The sequence below is a fragment of the Diceros bicornis genome, chromosome 34 (genome assembly GCF_020826845.1).
Source record: "Diceros bicornis minor isolate mBicDic1 chromosome 34, mDicBic1.mat.cur, whole genome shotgun sequence".
Lineage (NCBI taxonomy): Eukaryota > Metazoa > Chordata > Mammalia > Perissodactyla > Rhinocerotidae > Diceros > Diceros bicornis.
The window spans coordinates 21,709,968-21,723,807 of NC_080773.1; the positions used below are offsets into that span (position 1 = coordinate 21,709,968).

Here is a 13,840-nt window from a genome sequence, read left to right on the forward strand (position 1 = left end):
GATGTGGACGTGTACCTCACATCATGTTACAAATTAACTCAAAATGGATCAAAGAAATAAATGTAAGAGCTGAAACTATAAAACTCATAGAAGAAACATGGGATTAAATCTTCATGACCTGGAGATATGGCAGTGGTTCCTTACTCACCTGAGTATTAGTCACCCTGAGTATTAAAGGGCAGATTCAGGCTGAGTGTTACTGAGGAGAAAGAATGAGAAGGGAGGATTGAGTCGATGTCTCCTGTCCCCAAATACCCACTCCACGTCCCAGATCTAAGTCCACACCAGGCCTCTCTCCCCAGGCTCCTCCAGGAAGCAGAATCCAGCAGTCATCTGGTCATCGGGTCCTCTGTCAGCCGACACTGAAGAGAGAGACAGAGAGAGAGAGTGAGCAAGAGAGAGGTGGACAGAGATGGAGGGACGCACAGAACATGGCAGAGGAGTGGAAAAGAGAGACACAGAAGGGCAGCAAAGAGGCTGAGAGAAATAAACACAAAGGGAGAGAGAAACCAGGAGAGAAAAGGGAGAGGTAGATGGAGTGGAGCAGGTGACAGGGCCAGGGGGCGGCATTAGGGACAGGACAGGCATCCAGACCCTCCCGCTCCCCTGCAGCCCCCAATCCCATGGAGGGGACAGGACCTCACCTGCAACAAACCCTGTCATTTGGGGATGGGGCCCAGGAACAACTCTGCCCTTTCAGCTTCACCAGGAAGGACTCCTGGGGTCTGAGTGACGGGGGGCAGCTCTGCTCGAAGCAGACCCTGAAGGTGCAGTTGCCACACTTCCGGGTCCTGCCCAAGGGCACCACAGCATCGTCATAGCAACAGTGCTGCACGGGGTCCTGGAACTTGTCCCCACAGGTCATGTGCGGCTGGCACAGCATCAGGTGAGCGCCCATGGTGGACACTGGAAGAGACGGAGCTGGTGTGACCAGGCAGCAGGGCAGGGGCTCCCAGCCTGGGGCCCTCTGGGAGCCGCGCCCCACCCTTGAGTGTCCCTCCTGGGCTCAACTGGGGCTCCATGTGAACAGAGGAGCATGAGGATGCAGAGAGCGACACAGACAGCTGTGGGAGAGCAGAGGGATGAGATGGGGCTGACGGCGCAGCCGGGGGTCCACCCCAGAGAGCACAGCCTGGGGTATGGGAAGGTCTGAGGGGGTGTCTGTCCTCTATGAGGCACAGGGAAAGGCTAGGAGCAGTCCAGGGTGGGATCCAGTCACCTGTGTTTGGGTGTCTAGGGATTATGGGCCTGTGGAAAGGGAGGGGAATTGGGGTGGATCCTCCTTACCCAGGATGCAGCATCGGGGAGCCATGGCTCTGGGCGGCTGTAGTCCAGTGGAGAGAGGATCAGCAGACTTCAGCAGGTGCTTTTATTTCTCATGAAAAACTGATGATGTCGTCAGATCCCCTGCCTGGCCTGCAGAGACATGCTGGGCCCTGGGTCATGAGCAGGTGCCCCGCCACAAACCTCTCCCCCAAAATGCCTCCCGCTCACACCCAGCATGATGGCCTCATTCCACTCTCCTGACATCCTACACCCTCACATCCTCCCAGGGGGCCTGTCAGCTCCCTGACCTCACAGCCACAGCCCAGGGCTCACTAAACCCCAGCTCACAGCATTGAGTTAAAAGAGACTAGTTTTTACACAATGGAAAATTCCATGTTGAACGAGATTGGGGAACAGGCGAATGTGTGGGGAGGACGCTGAATGGCTCATGAATGAACGTGATAAAGGCCTTGGAGGCCCCCGGGGACCCACAGCCCCCAGGGCACTCTCCCCACCTCCTTCTCTGTCTCTCCATTAATGGTCATTTCCTCAGGAGCACTGTCCACTTAGCACCTCATGTACCCCAGGCTTTGTGTCAGACACGGGGGAGGGAGTGGGGAGCAGGACACTCAGAAGTCACAATTTTCACTGAGTTCATGTGAGAAAGAGAGAGAATGGTAAGATAATCAATTTGAGTTTGGTTGCTGTCATCAATCTCATTATCAATATTACTTGTCTGTGAAGTTCTGTAGGAGAACTTCCACCACCATCAGTAGATTCCAAAGGCTTTACTCCTTAACGTGGGTGTTCAGAGGGAGATGGATGGAATTTCCCCTGAGAAGAGCCTTCTTGGAGTCAGGATGTGAAGACAGAAGGTGAAGGATCCCCTTTCCTGAGGGACACAGTGCGGTCAGTTCTGTGGGTCCAGGTCATCTTGTGCAGTGAGGATGGGGAGGCCCCTCCCCCGGCTCCTGCAGGACTCAATCCCTCTGGGGCACAGAGACCACCCCTGCATGGACAAGGTACCCTCCAGGGCCTGGGAAGGGCGACCTGTCCCTCATGTGGGCAGCTGTGTCCCTCTACCCGCCTCCCTGTGTTTGGAAAGATCCTGCCTTCTGCGTCTCTGCTCCCCTGCGGGAGCCTCCACACTCGCTCCCCAGACTCCCCTCCACCTGGAGCCCAGGCCCAGACTCGGCTCCTCCATGACATGCACCCGCTCCAGACAGACACCAGGGCGAGGACCCAGTGAAAGAGGAACGGAGCGTGTCCCGCACTGTGAGGGGGGAACCGCATCAGTGTCCAGACCCAGCAGAAGTGGGGGATTCAGGGAAACATCCAGGTCAGCTCTGGGGGTGTCCTTGGTACAAGCTCGGCTCTCTCCCCGTTGGGGACAGAGGTGTCATCACAGCCCAGCTCTGGTGGTGGTGTGGGATTGGCATTGGTGCCCAAATGCAGGGTTTCCCAGAATGAACCTGGGGAGGTGACTTTGCCTCTCTGAGCCTCAGGTTTCTTCCCTGGAAAATGGCGACAACCTGGCCCAGCTGATCCGTTGTCTTTTGGTCTAACAGAGATGACACAAGGAAGGGCCTGGCAATAAATAGCAGCTGAGGATGAGCTGTGTGCCCATCTCTGTGCCAGGTGACCCTGAGGACACAGTGATGACTCAGTAGCAGGTCCTGTCCCATCATTGGGGGCCACAGACTATCCTCAGTCGATGATGGCTCAGAGAGGTCACGCTTCAGTTCAGAAAACCCAGGAGTTGTGGGAGCCTGGAAGAGGGGTCATCACTCATCTTGGGAGTTCACAGAGATCTTCCTGGAGGAGGGGATGTCTGAGCTAAGATTTTAAGGCTGAGCCCAGACAGAGTGGAGGGCAGGGCAGAGAGAAGGGGCTGGAGGGGGATGGCAGGGTCAGTCCCTTGTGAGCCTCGGGAAGGACTCAGGACTTTACCCTCAGTGCACTGGGCACCATGGTTGGGTCCTGACCGGTGCAAGAGGGTTCAGATTAGTGTCTGTGAACATCCCTGCATCTGTGAGCTGTGAGGAGGGTGGACAGGAGGGTTGAGCCTGGAGCAGGAGACCAGAGAAGATCCTGCCATAGCAGAAATCCTTGTGCAATTACCAGAGTCCCAAATGTCCCCTTTCTCCCATGGGGCAGAAAGACAGCAGCTCCCCTCCCAGCCCCACATCTCCCCTATGTTCTGGCCTCCCTTCTCTTGCAGCTGAGGAGTGGAGCCGTATTTCCCAGACTGTGGATTGCACCATTTTAGCAGGTTATATAATCACCTGATTTGGTCATAAACTATGTTATTTTTTTAATTGAAAAATATAGATTAGGAAATGAATTAGTGTATGCTGCGCAGAATCTTCTCAAAGTTGCTTATGGAAAATTTCCTTCCAGAATGTTGGAAGCCACGTAATGATGTGATACTTATTTATTGCTTAGTAAACTCATGAATGGGGGCGCTCCAGCGAAGGGCTTGTCCCCTCTTTGCTGACTGCTACAGACTCAGCTGTCTCATCATGTTTTCCAGTTCAGGGCTCATCTCTCATGAGCTAGATTCCATTCACTTTCTGGGATGGCTCCGGGTAGGCCAGGACACAGGCCTGGTTGCCTTTGCCAAAATCTGGGGTGCAGTCGACGCCTGGAAACCAGCCAGGGCGAGGGAGAAAGCACATTCCCCAGGGCAGGGTTGCAGCCACGTCTCTCAAGGGAGCTGAGTGAGCAAAGGGCAGGAAGGTAGAGGAAGATCAGGACAGGGCAGGGGGGTCTGTGCCGATGGGAGGGCACTAGCTGCTCCTGAGATGCGTGGACACAGAGCCACAAACTCACTGGGTCCTGACCAGTGGATAGTCCAGCCAGGGAGAGCCACTGTGATACCTTACTGTCTGGGGACAGCTCTGTCTTCTGTGTGAGATCCTGGATCTGTGAGGCAGGACCTGGCCTGTGCTGGTTGAAGCCGTCATTAGGGGTTGGGACTCTGCTTGTCCTTATGGCTAAAGAAGGTTCTGGCTCTCTTGGCAGTAAGTCTAAGATCCCGACAGCCATTTGTTTTATTCTCTCATCCTGTTCCCTGGATCAAAGCAAGACATTGACCCAAGGTCCTCCTGCGGGTCAGTCACAAAGGCTGGAACAGAACCCAGGACTCCTGAATCCCAGTCCAGGGGCCTCCAACCCCCTGCCCAGCCCCTCCAGGAAGGACAGCAGACTGTGCTCTCAGACTCCCCTCGGGGCTGGCAGAGCTGGGCCAGTGTGGTTTTTGATCTTCAAGGAGAGGGGACCGAATAGATCAAGGGTTTTAGATTTACTTGAACCAGACCAGCCTCCACTGTGCACAAGCAGATGGGAGTCAGAATCCCACTATAAAGTGAAGATGCTCAGGGTAAGTCTCATTCCAGCAACAGAAGTGGTGAAACAGACCGAGTGGGTCAGCACCAGTGGTGTGGACAGTTCCTTCTGCTCTCTGGACACCACTCCTCCCCCCCGATTCAGATGTTTTTACTCTTTTTTACGTGTGTAGTAAAACACACATAACATAAAATTTATCATTTTAACCATTGTAAATTGTACAGTTCAGTGGCATTTATTACATTCAAGATGTTGTGTAACCATCACCAGAATATTCTCATCAGCCCTAAAGAAAACCCCATACTCATCCAGCAATCCCTGCCCATTCCACCCTCCTCCCAGCCCCTAGAGACCACTAATCTGCTTTCTGTCTCAATGTATTTACCTATTTGGGATTTTTGATATAAATAGAATGATACAATATGTGGCTCTTTGTGTCTGGCTTCTTTCACTTATCACAATATTTTCAAGATTCGTCCATGTTGTAATGTACCTATACTTCATTTCTTATGAGAAATAGCATTTCATCATATGGATATACCACGTTTAACTTATCCCTTCATCAACGGATGGACATTTCTGATGGTTCTACTTTTTGACTCTTGTGAATAATGCTCCTATGAACATTTGTGTACAGTGATGGTTTCAACAACTGTTTCAATTCTTTTGGGTATATACCCAGGAGTAGAATTGCTTATTCACATGGTAATTTTATGGTTCACTCACTGAGGAACAGATGAACAGTTTTCCGCAGTGGTTGCACCATTTTACACTCCTACTAGCAAACTGTGAGGGTTGCAATTTCTCCACAGCTTTGCTAACACATTTTTTTCCATTATAAAAAAAGTATCACCCTTCTAGTGGATGTGAAGTGTTAATTTTTAGTAGTTTTCATGTGAACCTCCCTAAAAAAGTGATGTTGAGCAGGCTTTCACGTGCTTGTTGGACATACCTTCTTTGGAGAACCATCTATTCAATTCCTTTGCAGATTCTTAAATTGTTATCTTTTTTTATTCAGTTTAAAGCGTTCTTTATATATTCCGGATACTATATTCTATATCATTGTTATATATGTGCTTTGCAAATATTGACTCCTGTTCTGTGGGTTGTATTTTCATTTTCTTGATAGTGTTCTTTGATAAAAAAAACTTTTAACTTTTTATAAAGTCTCATTCATCGTTTTTTTTTCTTGTGTCCATAATTTTGGTGTCATATCTAAGAAAACATTTTCAAATGCAAGTTCATGAAGAATTACTCCTATGTTTTCTTCTAAGATTTTTATAGCTTTACCTCCTACATTTACGCCTTTCATCCTCTTGGAGTTAGTTTTTGTATATGGTGTGAGGCAGAGGTCCCGCTTCATTCTTCTGCCTGTGGAGATCCATTTGACCCACTCTGCCACACGTTGAAAACTTCTTTCCACATTGAATGCTCTTGGCATCCTAATAAAAAAATCAATGGGCCATAAATCTATGGGCTTATTTCTGGAACCTCAATTGCATCCCGTGATCTATATGTCCATCCTTATGCCAGTACCATACTGTTTTGATTACTGTAGCTTTGTAGTAAGTTTAAAATCAGGAAGTGTGAGTCTTCCAACTTTGGTCTTCTTTTTCAAGATTCTTTTCGCTATTCAGAGTCCCTTGCAATTCCATCTGAATTTGAAAATCAGCTTGAACATTTCTGGAAGAAGAACAAAAAGGCCATTGAGGTTTTTCTAGGGATTGCATTGAATCTGCAGATTGGTTTGGGAAGTAATCATCTTAACAATATGAACGGGACTGATTTGGGAATGTGGCTGGGACATTGCTATAGAAGAAGAGGAGGGCGGGAGAGGGAAGGGATGGGATGGAGGCTGAGGTTCCCTTGGGGGTGGGGCTGCAGCTGTGACTGGAGATGGGGTTCTGCCCTCCTTACCTGGAGGCCACATTGGGGATCACGTCTCTGGGGTTGGCTTTGGTTCTGTAGATGTGAAAGTGGCAGATTGGGCAGGTCCTTTCACCTCTAGAGAAGAGCGGGCGATGTCAGAGGATCTCCAGTCCTCTTCCCTGGCCTCAGGAGCATTGGTTTGTCCTGGGGCCTTGGCAGGCATCACACAGGGTATCTGTCACCTGGGAACCTGATGTCAGATCCTTAAAGAGTCAGGAGAGGAGTGATCCCCCCTTCACTTTCCTTCCCCCGATGTATCCCTGTCATTCCCTGGTAACAAGGCCACTTTAGCAAAAAGGAAGGCATAGGATACACCTTGGAGCCATTCCCACTCTCCCAAATTGAAACAGCTAATAGTGTCTGATCCATGTGATCCTACAAGTCTCCTACTTTCCCCTGGTTCTATTGTACATTTTGAACCCTCCTGAGGGGCTTGTCAACACCCTGACCTCACACTCTCAGCCCAAGAACCAGAGCCTAGTACCTGCTCACCTAACCATAGCTGATGCTATTCAGGTGAAAGCCACTACGATGGGCAGTGACATTTTATTTACAGATTTGGAAATTCTTTTTTTTTTTTTTTTTTTTGTGAGGAATATCACCCTTGATCTAACATCCATGCCAATCCTCCTCTTTTTGCTAAAGAAGATTGGCCCTGGGCTAACATCTGTGCTCATCTTCCTCCATTTTATATGGGATGCCGCCACAGCATGCCCTGAGAAGCCGTGCATTGGTGTGCGCCAGGGATCCGAACCTGCGAACCCTCAGGTTGTCGAAGCACAGTGGGCGCACTTAACTGCTGCGACACAGGGCCACCCTCCGGATTTGTAAATTCTAATTTGAATAAGTTTCCAAAAAGGGAAATTTACCAGGTTTCTAAGGTCACTCATGAAACCAAAACATGAACTCCAATGTTACAAGAACACGTATCTATTTCTGTTTCTTCTTTTTAGTCATCCCTTACTCAAGGACACGCAACTTGCACATCCCAGGCACTGTGGCAGGCTCTGAGAGTCAGTGCTGAGGCTACCCTGCAAAAGCCACCCTTTTCCTTTGGTTCATGGACAGGGGAGGAGAGGAGGGGAGAGGAGAGGAGAGGAGGGCATGGGAGATGAGAGGGAACGTGAGAAGGGGAGGGGAGAGGAGAGGAGCCTATGAATGAGAGAATGGAGGAAGCTTTGTTAGGCCCTCAGTAAACAATCGATGAACTTAGAAGAGGTGACTGATGTGACCAATGTCATTATCACACTTATTTGTTTCATTGACGTTCTGGGAGAAAAAGTCCACAACCATCACCAGACCCTCAAGTGGATCATGACCCCATCAGAGTTAAGACAACAGGACCATGAGAGGTTTTCACTTGTCCCCTTCACAGGAATTAATCCTCCTTGGGCTTGAATACGCTTGCTGTGAGGGAGAGGGGGCAGTTTCTCCCCTGACAGAAGCCACTTGGGATCAGAAGGTGATGGAGCTGCTCCCCTGAGGAAGGCTGACAGTGTACTTACTGTCTGTTTTTCTTTTCACTTTCTTTTTTTTTTTTTTTTGTGAGGAAGATCAGCCCTTAACTAGCATGTGCCAATCCTCCTCTTTTTTTGCTAAGGAAGACTGGCCCTGGGCTAACATCGATGCCCATCTTCCTCCACTCATTATGGGACACCGCCACAGCATGGCTTGACAAGTGGTGCGTCCGGGATCCGAACTGGGGAACCCCGGGCTGTTGCGAGCGCTTTACTGCTTGCGCCACAGGCCGGCCCCTCTTTTCACTTTCTTTTGAGACTGTGTGTAAGTGCACAATGATGCAGTATCTATGTTTCCTAGTAGATGCAGCCAAGGGATTAGTAAAATCAGTAAGAGAGCAGGCTCTGAGCCCGGGCCCAACTTGCTCACTCCTGGCAGGGCCAGGATGCTGTTGTAGCCTGGTTTGCAGCCCCCGACACAGGGGTGGGTCCCATGTGGGTGGGGTGGGAAACAGGGGAGAGGTGGCTGGAGGCATATTCTTAGGCCTTCCCCAAGGTACAGAATCCCACAGGGCCCAGCTGAGCAACAACATGATAGGCAGGATGGGGGACTGCCTGGAGAGACAGAGGTCTGAACTTCAGGCACCAATTACAGAAAGTCATTCTGTCAGGACAGTCATGTTGATTAGATACACCCTGAGCACCGTGCTTTCATTCATTCATCCACCCATGCAGTCATTCATTGACTCCTTTATTCATTGGCTCATTCAATATTTCCTGAGCACTTGCTCTGTCACCAGCCCTGTGCTAGTCGATGCTGGGGACACAGCGCTGACTGGAAGTCCCAGCTCTGTCCTTCTAGTTCTCACATACACTGGGGGCACAGACCACCCCAGACAGTCATGACTCAGAGTGCGTAGGGCTGGGAACGAGGGCCAAGGGTGTCAGCGATGGCTTCCTGGAGGAGGGGCATCTGAGCTGCGATTTTAAGAATGAGCAAGAACTGCGAGTATGTCAGTGGAGCTCAGTCCTGGGAGGGCAGAGGGCAAAGGGCAGGGGAGGGCCAGTCACCCTGGGGGCCTCGGGGAGGATTCTGGACTCACCTGAGTGCCCTGTGAGCCATGGACGGGTCCCAAGCAAGGGATGGCAGTGGGGAGATGTGAGCCTGTGGGAGATCCCAGCGTCTGTCTGCTGTGAGCTGCACAGGAGGGTTGAGACGGGAGGCAGGACACCAGGGAGGAAGATTCTGGTTCAGAAATAATCATGGGATCACCAGGGTCCTGACTGTCTGCTCTGTCCCAAGGTGGTGGAGGATGCATGCTCCCTCCCAGAACCATCCTCCCCTGCTCCTCAGGCCTCCCCTCTCCTCAGCTGCAGGGTAGAGGAATGTTCTCCAAACTCTGGATCGGTGCTCTTTCAGGTTGTAAAACCTGAGTTTGTATAATGGGTACTTTAAAATTCAAATAGAATTGATTGGAAATAGAACAGTGTGCACAGCATAGACCCTCCACCATTCCTGAGTAATTAAACTTTGTTTTGGACCGTGTGTAAGCCCCATGATGATATCATATTTTTTTTTCCTAGTGAGTCACATACAAATGGTTAATAAGCAGGCGACTGGAAAGGCTCCAGGCACAGGATCACCTTCTCTCCTAAGAGCCGCTTGACTTAGCTGCCCTGTCACGTCCTCCAAAAAATGGGTTCAGTTCTCATATCCTCTGTCCCAGATACTTCCAGGAGGCTGAAGGTGGGCTCAGCCCCCAGCCCAGCATCCCTGCCAAAAGGAAGATGAGGTTGGCCTGGACACCAGCCAGTTCCAGAGAAAAGCACATTTCCCCTGGGGGCAGGGTTGGGCTTGGTGTCTCTGAGGAGAGAGGGGCCCAGCCCACCATCCTGGACCTGGAGACTGGTCTCTCCAGGGGCTGAGTCAGGACCCGGGTGGAAAGGTGGAGGGAGATCAGGGCAGGGGGTCTCAGAGGCTGCGCTGGTGGGAGGGCATTGAAGGACAGACCAGAGCTCCACGGACTCTGAGAGACCCCGACTAGACATCGATGAGAGTTTGAGGTCCCACAACCCTGCGTTCAAATCTTTATACTTTCTCAAAAAGCCAAATAGGCCATTTATAGGTAACACCGTTCACCTCTCCGTATAAGGGGAAGATTCGGTTATTCATGTTTGACTCTGACAGCCTTTGAGCCCCACTGCACTCACTTCCACTGCACATCTGGGCAGACCACATGCTCCCTCCCTTGGCAGCAGAAGGAAGTTCAGATCCTCCACCCCAGCCCACATGTAGGAACCTCACCCTGGTCCCAGGTCCTAGAGAAAAAGAGAAAGCCATAGTCAGCATTCCCACTTCATACTGTAAGTGAACATAAGTGAGGCCATATTGTTACACCAAAAGACCCCAGCCCCTCCTCTGTGTGACTACTCGCTGCTCTGCACGTACTCCAGAAAAATTCACATGTTCTCCTGATTTATGGCCTCCACTCACGTATGTACTCCCCAATCGCTGGATAAATTAAAAACTTTGTTCTATGTGTTTCTCTCCAGGAACAGGCTGACCCCAACGGGGAAACGCACCTACAAGGTATCCATCACAGCTGACAGAAGAATGCAACAATGTGATGCCTGGAACCCATCATGCCTGGAGCCCAACATCCCTGGACCCTTCTTCCTGCCCATCTTCCGTAAATAACTGCCTCAAGATTCTGTTGTCTTTTATCTATCTATCTATCTATCTATCTATCTATCTATCTATCTATCTATCTATTTTTGTGAGGGAGATCAGCCCTGAGTTAACACCCATGCCAATCTTCCTGTTTTTTTTGCTGATGAAGACTGGCCCTGAGTTAACATCCGTGCCCATCTTCCTCCACTTTATGTAGGACGCCGCCACAGCAAGGCCTGACAAGTGGTGTGTTGGTGCGTGCCCAGGATCCGAACCCAGGCCGCCAGCAGCAGAGCACACACACTTAACTGCTACGCCACGGGGCGGCCCCAAGATTCTGTTAGCTTTGAAGATGGATCTTTGAGACATTAGTCACCTGTCTTCTGATTTTCTGGCTAATCTAATTAAACTTCACTTCTTGATCTCTAACTCGTTGTGATTAATTGGCTTAGATTGCTGTGAGCAGAGCGAGCACATTGCCTGGTATCAGCCCCTCAAGCAGGAATGTATATGGTGATCAGGAGGAATGACATAGGGCACTAATGTACTGTACATGAAATAAAGTTTATTACACACAGGAGACAATAGGATTCCCCAAGGACAAGGCTCGAGTTTCATCCAGAGGGAAGTGGGGTCCTTAACTTTGACTTTTATTTTGGCTAGGAGTTGGGCAGGTCCTGTTTTTCATGGTTTGAACTTCCTGTAGGGGTGAAGGGAGGGAGCCTGCAGACTTTGTTTAGAGCTGGCCTGGATGTGAGGCTGAAGGGAGGGCTTGTGGTGTGAAAGCTGTCAGAGACAAACATCCAGATGGGTATCTCCTTCTTGGTTACAAAGAGTTCAACACGGCTATCTGTAAAGGGCGTCTTTGACACTTGGAGAAGGGGCAGAGGCAGGATTCGAACCCAGGGCTGTCTGACCCCAAGGCCTCAATGCTGTTGCGTTAGTGGCTCTCAGGACCAGCCACTGCCCTCCAGCACAGCCTCTGAGCCCCTGCCCTGTCCTGTCTCCCTCCACCTTCCTGCCTCAGAGCCTGACTCAGCCACCCTGAGACCAGGCTCCAGGCTCCAGCTGGGCTCCTCCCTCCCCAGAGACGCCAACTCCAGCCCTGCCCTGGGCACCAGGCTCCTCTCTCTCACCCTGGCTCCAGGATCAACCTCACCCTCTTCACGGCAGAGACAACCAGGCTGGGTGCCAGGCCCGCCTGCAGCCTCCCAGGAAACACCTGGAACCCAGGAAATGACAGCTGGACCCCTTCCTGGATGACAGGATGGGTAGTTTAAGGCAGCGGCTCTTGGGAAAGGAGGAGGTGAGCCCGGGGTTGGAGCCGTCTCTGTCCCTCTGCTTACTAATTGTTTGGCCTCCAGTCCCCAGGAAGAACTGATGTCACAGCATTCTGTGGCTCGCACACAGTCCAAAGAAAGTTTCTTTAAGCAATAATCGATAAGATTCTCTGAAGTGCACCTCTCCTATTTTCTAATCCTTTTTTTCCTTTAAAATTTTAAAAACATAACAGTTATGTACTACTCAATTTTTTTACAACCTAATAGAGGTCTGGAAACCACTGCTCTACCTGCAGCTGTAGGGACAGGAGGCTAAAAGAGCAGGGAGAGAGATGGGGCTGGGCGGGGCGTGTGCTGCTCCCACTCCCCTTGGAGAGAACTCAGACATTCAGGACTCTGGCAATTGCACAATTGTTTCTGCTACAGCAGCCTCCTGCCTGGTCCCCTGTCTCCTGTCCCCACCCTCCTGTCCACCCTCCTCACAGCAGACAGACACGGGGACGTTCCACAAATCTGACTGTACTCAACTGGAGAGTCAGGTCGCCCAGGTGCTTGGTCAGCGTAAGAGGAATTCAGACAGCAACACAAGGGCCACAGCAAGCAAGCAAAGATCTATTAGAGGAAAGGTCAGACACATTCCAATAGAGGAGCGGGCAGTGGCAGAGAGCCCATCAGCCCCGAGTCTTGAGTTAGTTTTATTTTAATTTGGGCTGTTTCGAAGGGAATTAGCGTTATCTGGTTACCCACCAATAAGGGGTTTTCCCCCACCCACATCTCGGTAGGCGGAGTTCTTGACCTTCAAGGGGGATCTCCAGAACTGTCATGGCAGTCATCCTCCGTGGAAGGGGGGACTAATGCATATGGAATTTGTATGTAAATTAAAGAAAGGTCAACGTCTCTAGAGGTGTATAGCAGAAGCCTTTGTGTGTGCTGTTTGCACACCTGTTACTTTTATGGTCACGGTTGATGGCCTCAGACTCAGTGGTGGTGTCAGGCAGGTCTCAGTTCCCCTTTATCTGCATCTTGTAGGATGCCAGACAGATGCTTCACTGATGCAGCAAGGTCTCCCGCCACGATCCTCTGCTCATGTCTACCTACCTACCTATCTCACGACCACTTCCATTCCTGCTTATGACCCATCTGTGGCTCCCAGTGCACTGAGGATAAAATCCACAGTCCTCACGGAGGCCCACAAGGTGACCACCTCTACCGCCCCCTCTCCCTGCCTGCCATCTGCCCTCTCAGTGCTCAGCCTCTCTGAAATAGTCACAGTTCTCTCTCATTCTTAAAATCTCATCTCACAAGTCCCCTCCTGCAGCTAGACACCTCTGATCCCCTGTGTATCCCATCCAGCCCTGCTCACTCTAGGTCATCAGTGTCTGGGTGGCCTGTGTCCTCCACTGGACAGTAAGACTCAGAAAGACAGGGCCTGGGCCTAAGTCACCATGTGTCCCCAGCATCATCTAGCTCAGGTCTGAGCATAAAGCAGATGCTCGGGGAATACTGAAAGAAGAAATGGATGGATGGAAGGATGGACGTGTGGATAGATAGATGGATGCATGCATGGATGCATGGATGGATGCATGCACACATGGATGGATGGATGGATGCACGGATGGATGCATGCACGAATGGATGGATGGATGGACGGATGGATGGATGGATAGAAGGATGGATGAACGAATGGATGGATGGATAATGGATGAAAACACTGTTTATAATGTGTGTCTGACTGGGTGTTTCCATCTTCACATACTAACTTCCCAGAATTGCTGTCTGAAGTTCTTTGCAAACCTCTTTCCCTTCCAGTTGTCTCCCCCACCCCTGTGTCCTCCTCATGTGACGTTTCTGCACAGCTGTGCCCCGTGGGGCCCCCCTGCTGGGGAAGG

The 13,840-nt window shown here is 50.7% G+C and overlaps 1 protein-coding gene across 1 annotated transcript; it reads right to left on the reverse strand.

Moving 5' to 3' along the window:
- Positions 1–329: 329 nt before the first annotated feature.
- Positions 330–1,312, reverse strand: LOC131397625 (insulin growth factor-like family member 1). The gene is made up of 4 exons (XM_058530718.1): positions 1,288–1,312; positions 1,005–1,064; positions 656–900; positions 330–362 (listed from the first exon to the last, which is right to left on the reverse strand). The coding sequence occupies exons 1-4, from the start codon at positions 1,310–1,312 to the stop codon at positions 330–332; spliced, it is 363 nt and encodes a 120-aa protein (XP_058386701.1).
- Between the last annotated feature and the right edge of the window lie 12,528 nt (positions 1,313–13,840).

What these genes read in the sequence shown, in the direction of transcription:
- LOC131397625 (XM_058530718.1), bottom strand. Translation starts at nt 1,312, where the DNA reads ATGGCTCCCCGATGCTGCATCCTGG. An exon ending in TCCCCGATGCTGCATCCTGG is followed by an intron (nt 1,065 to 1,287) that starts GTAAGGAGGATC and finishes GCTCTCCCACAG; the next exon opens with CTGTCTGTGTCGCTCTCTGC. An exon ending in ACATGGAGCCCCAGTTGAGC is followed by an intron (nt 901 to 1,004) that starts CCAGGAGGGACA and finishes TTCCAGTGTCCA; the next exon opens with CCATGGGCGCTCACCTGATG.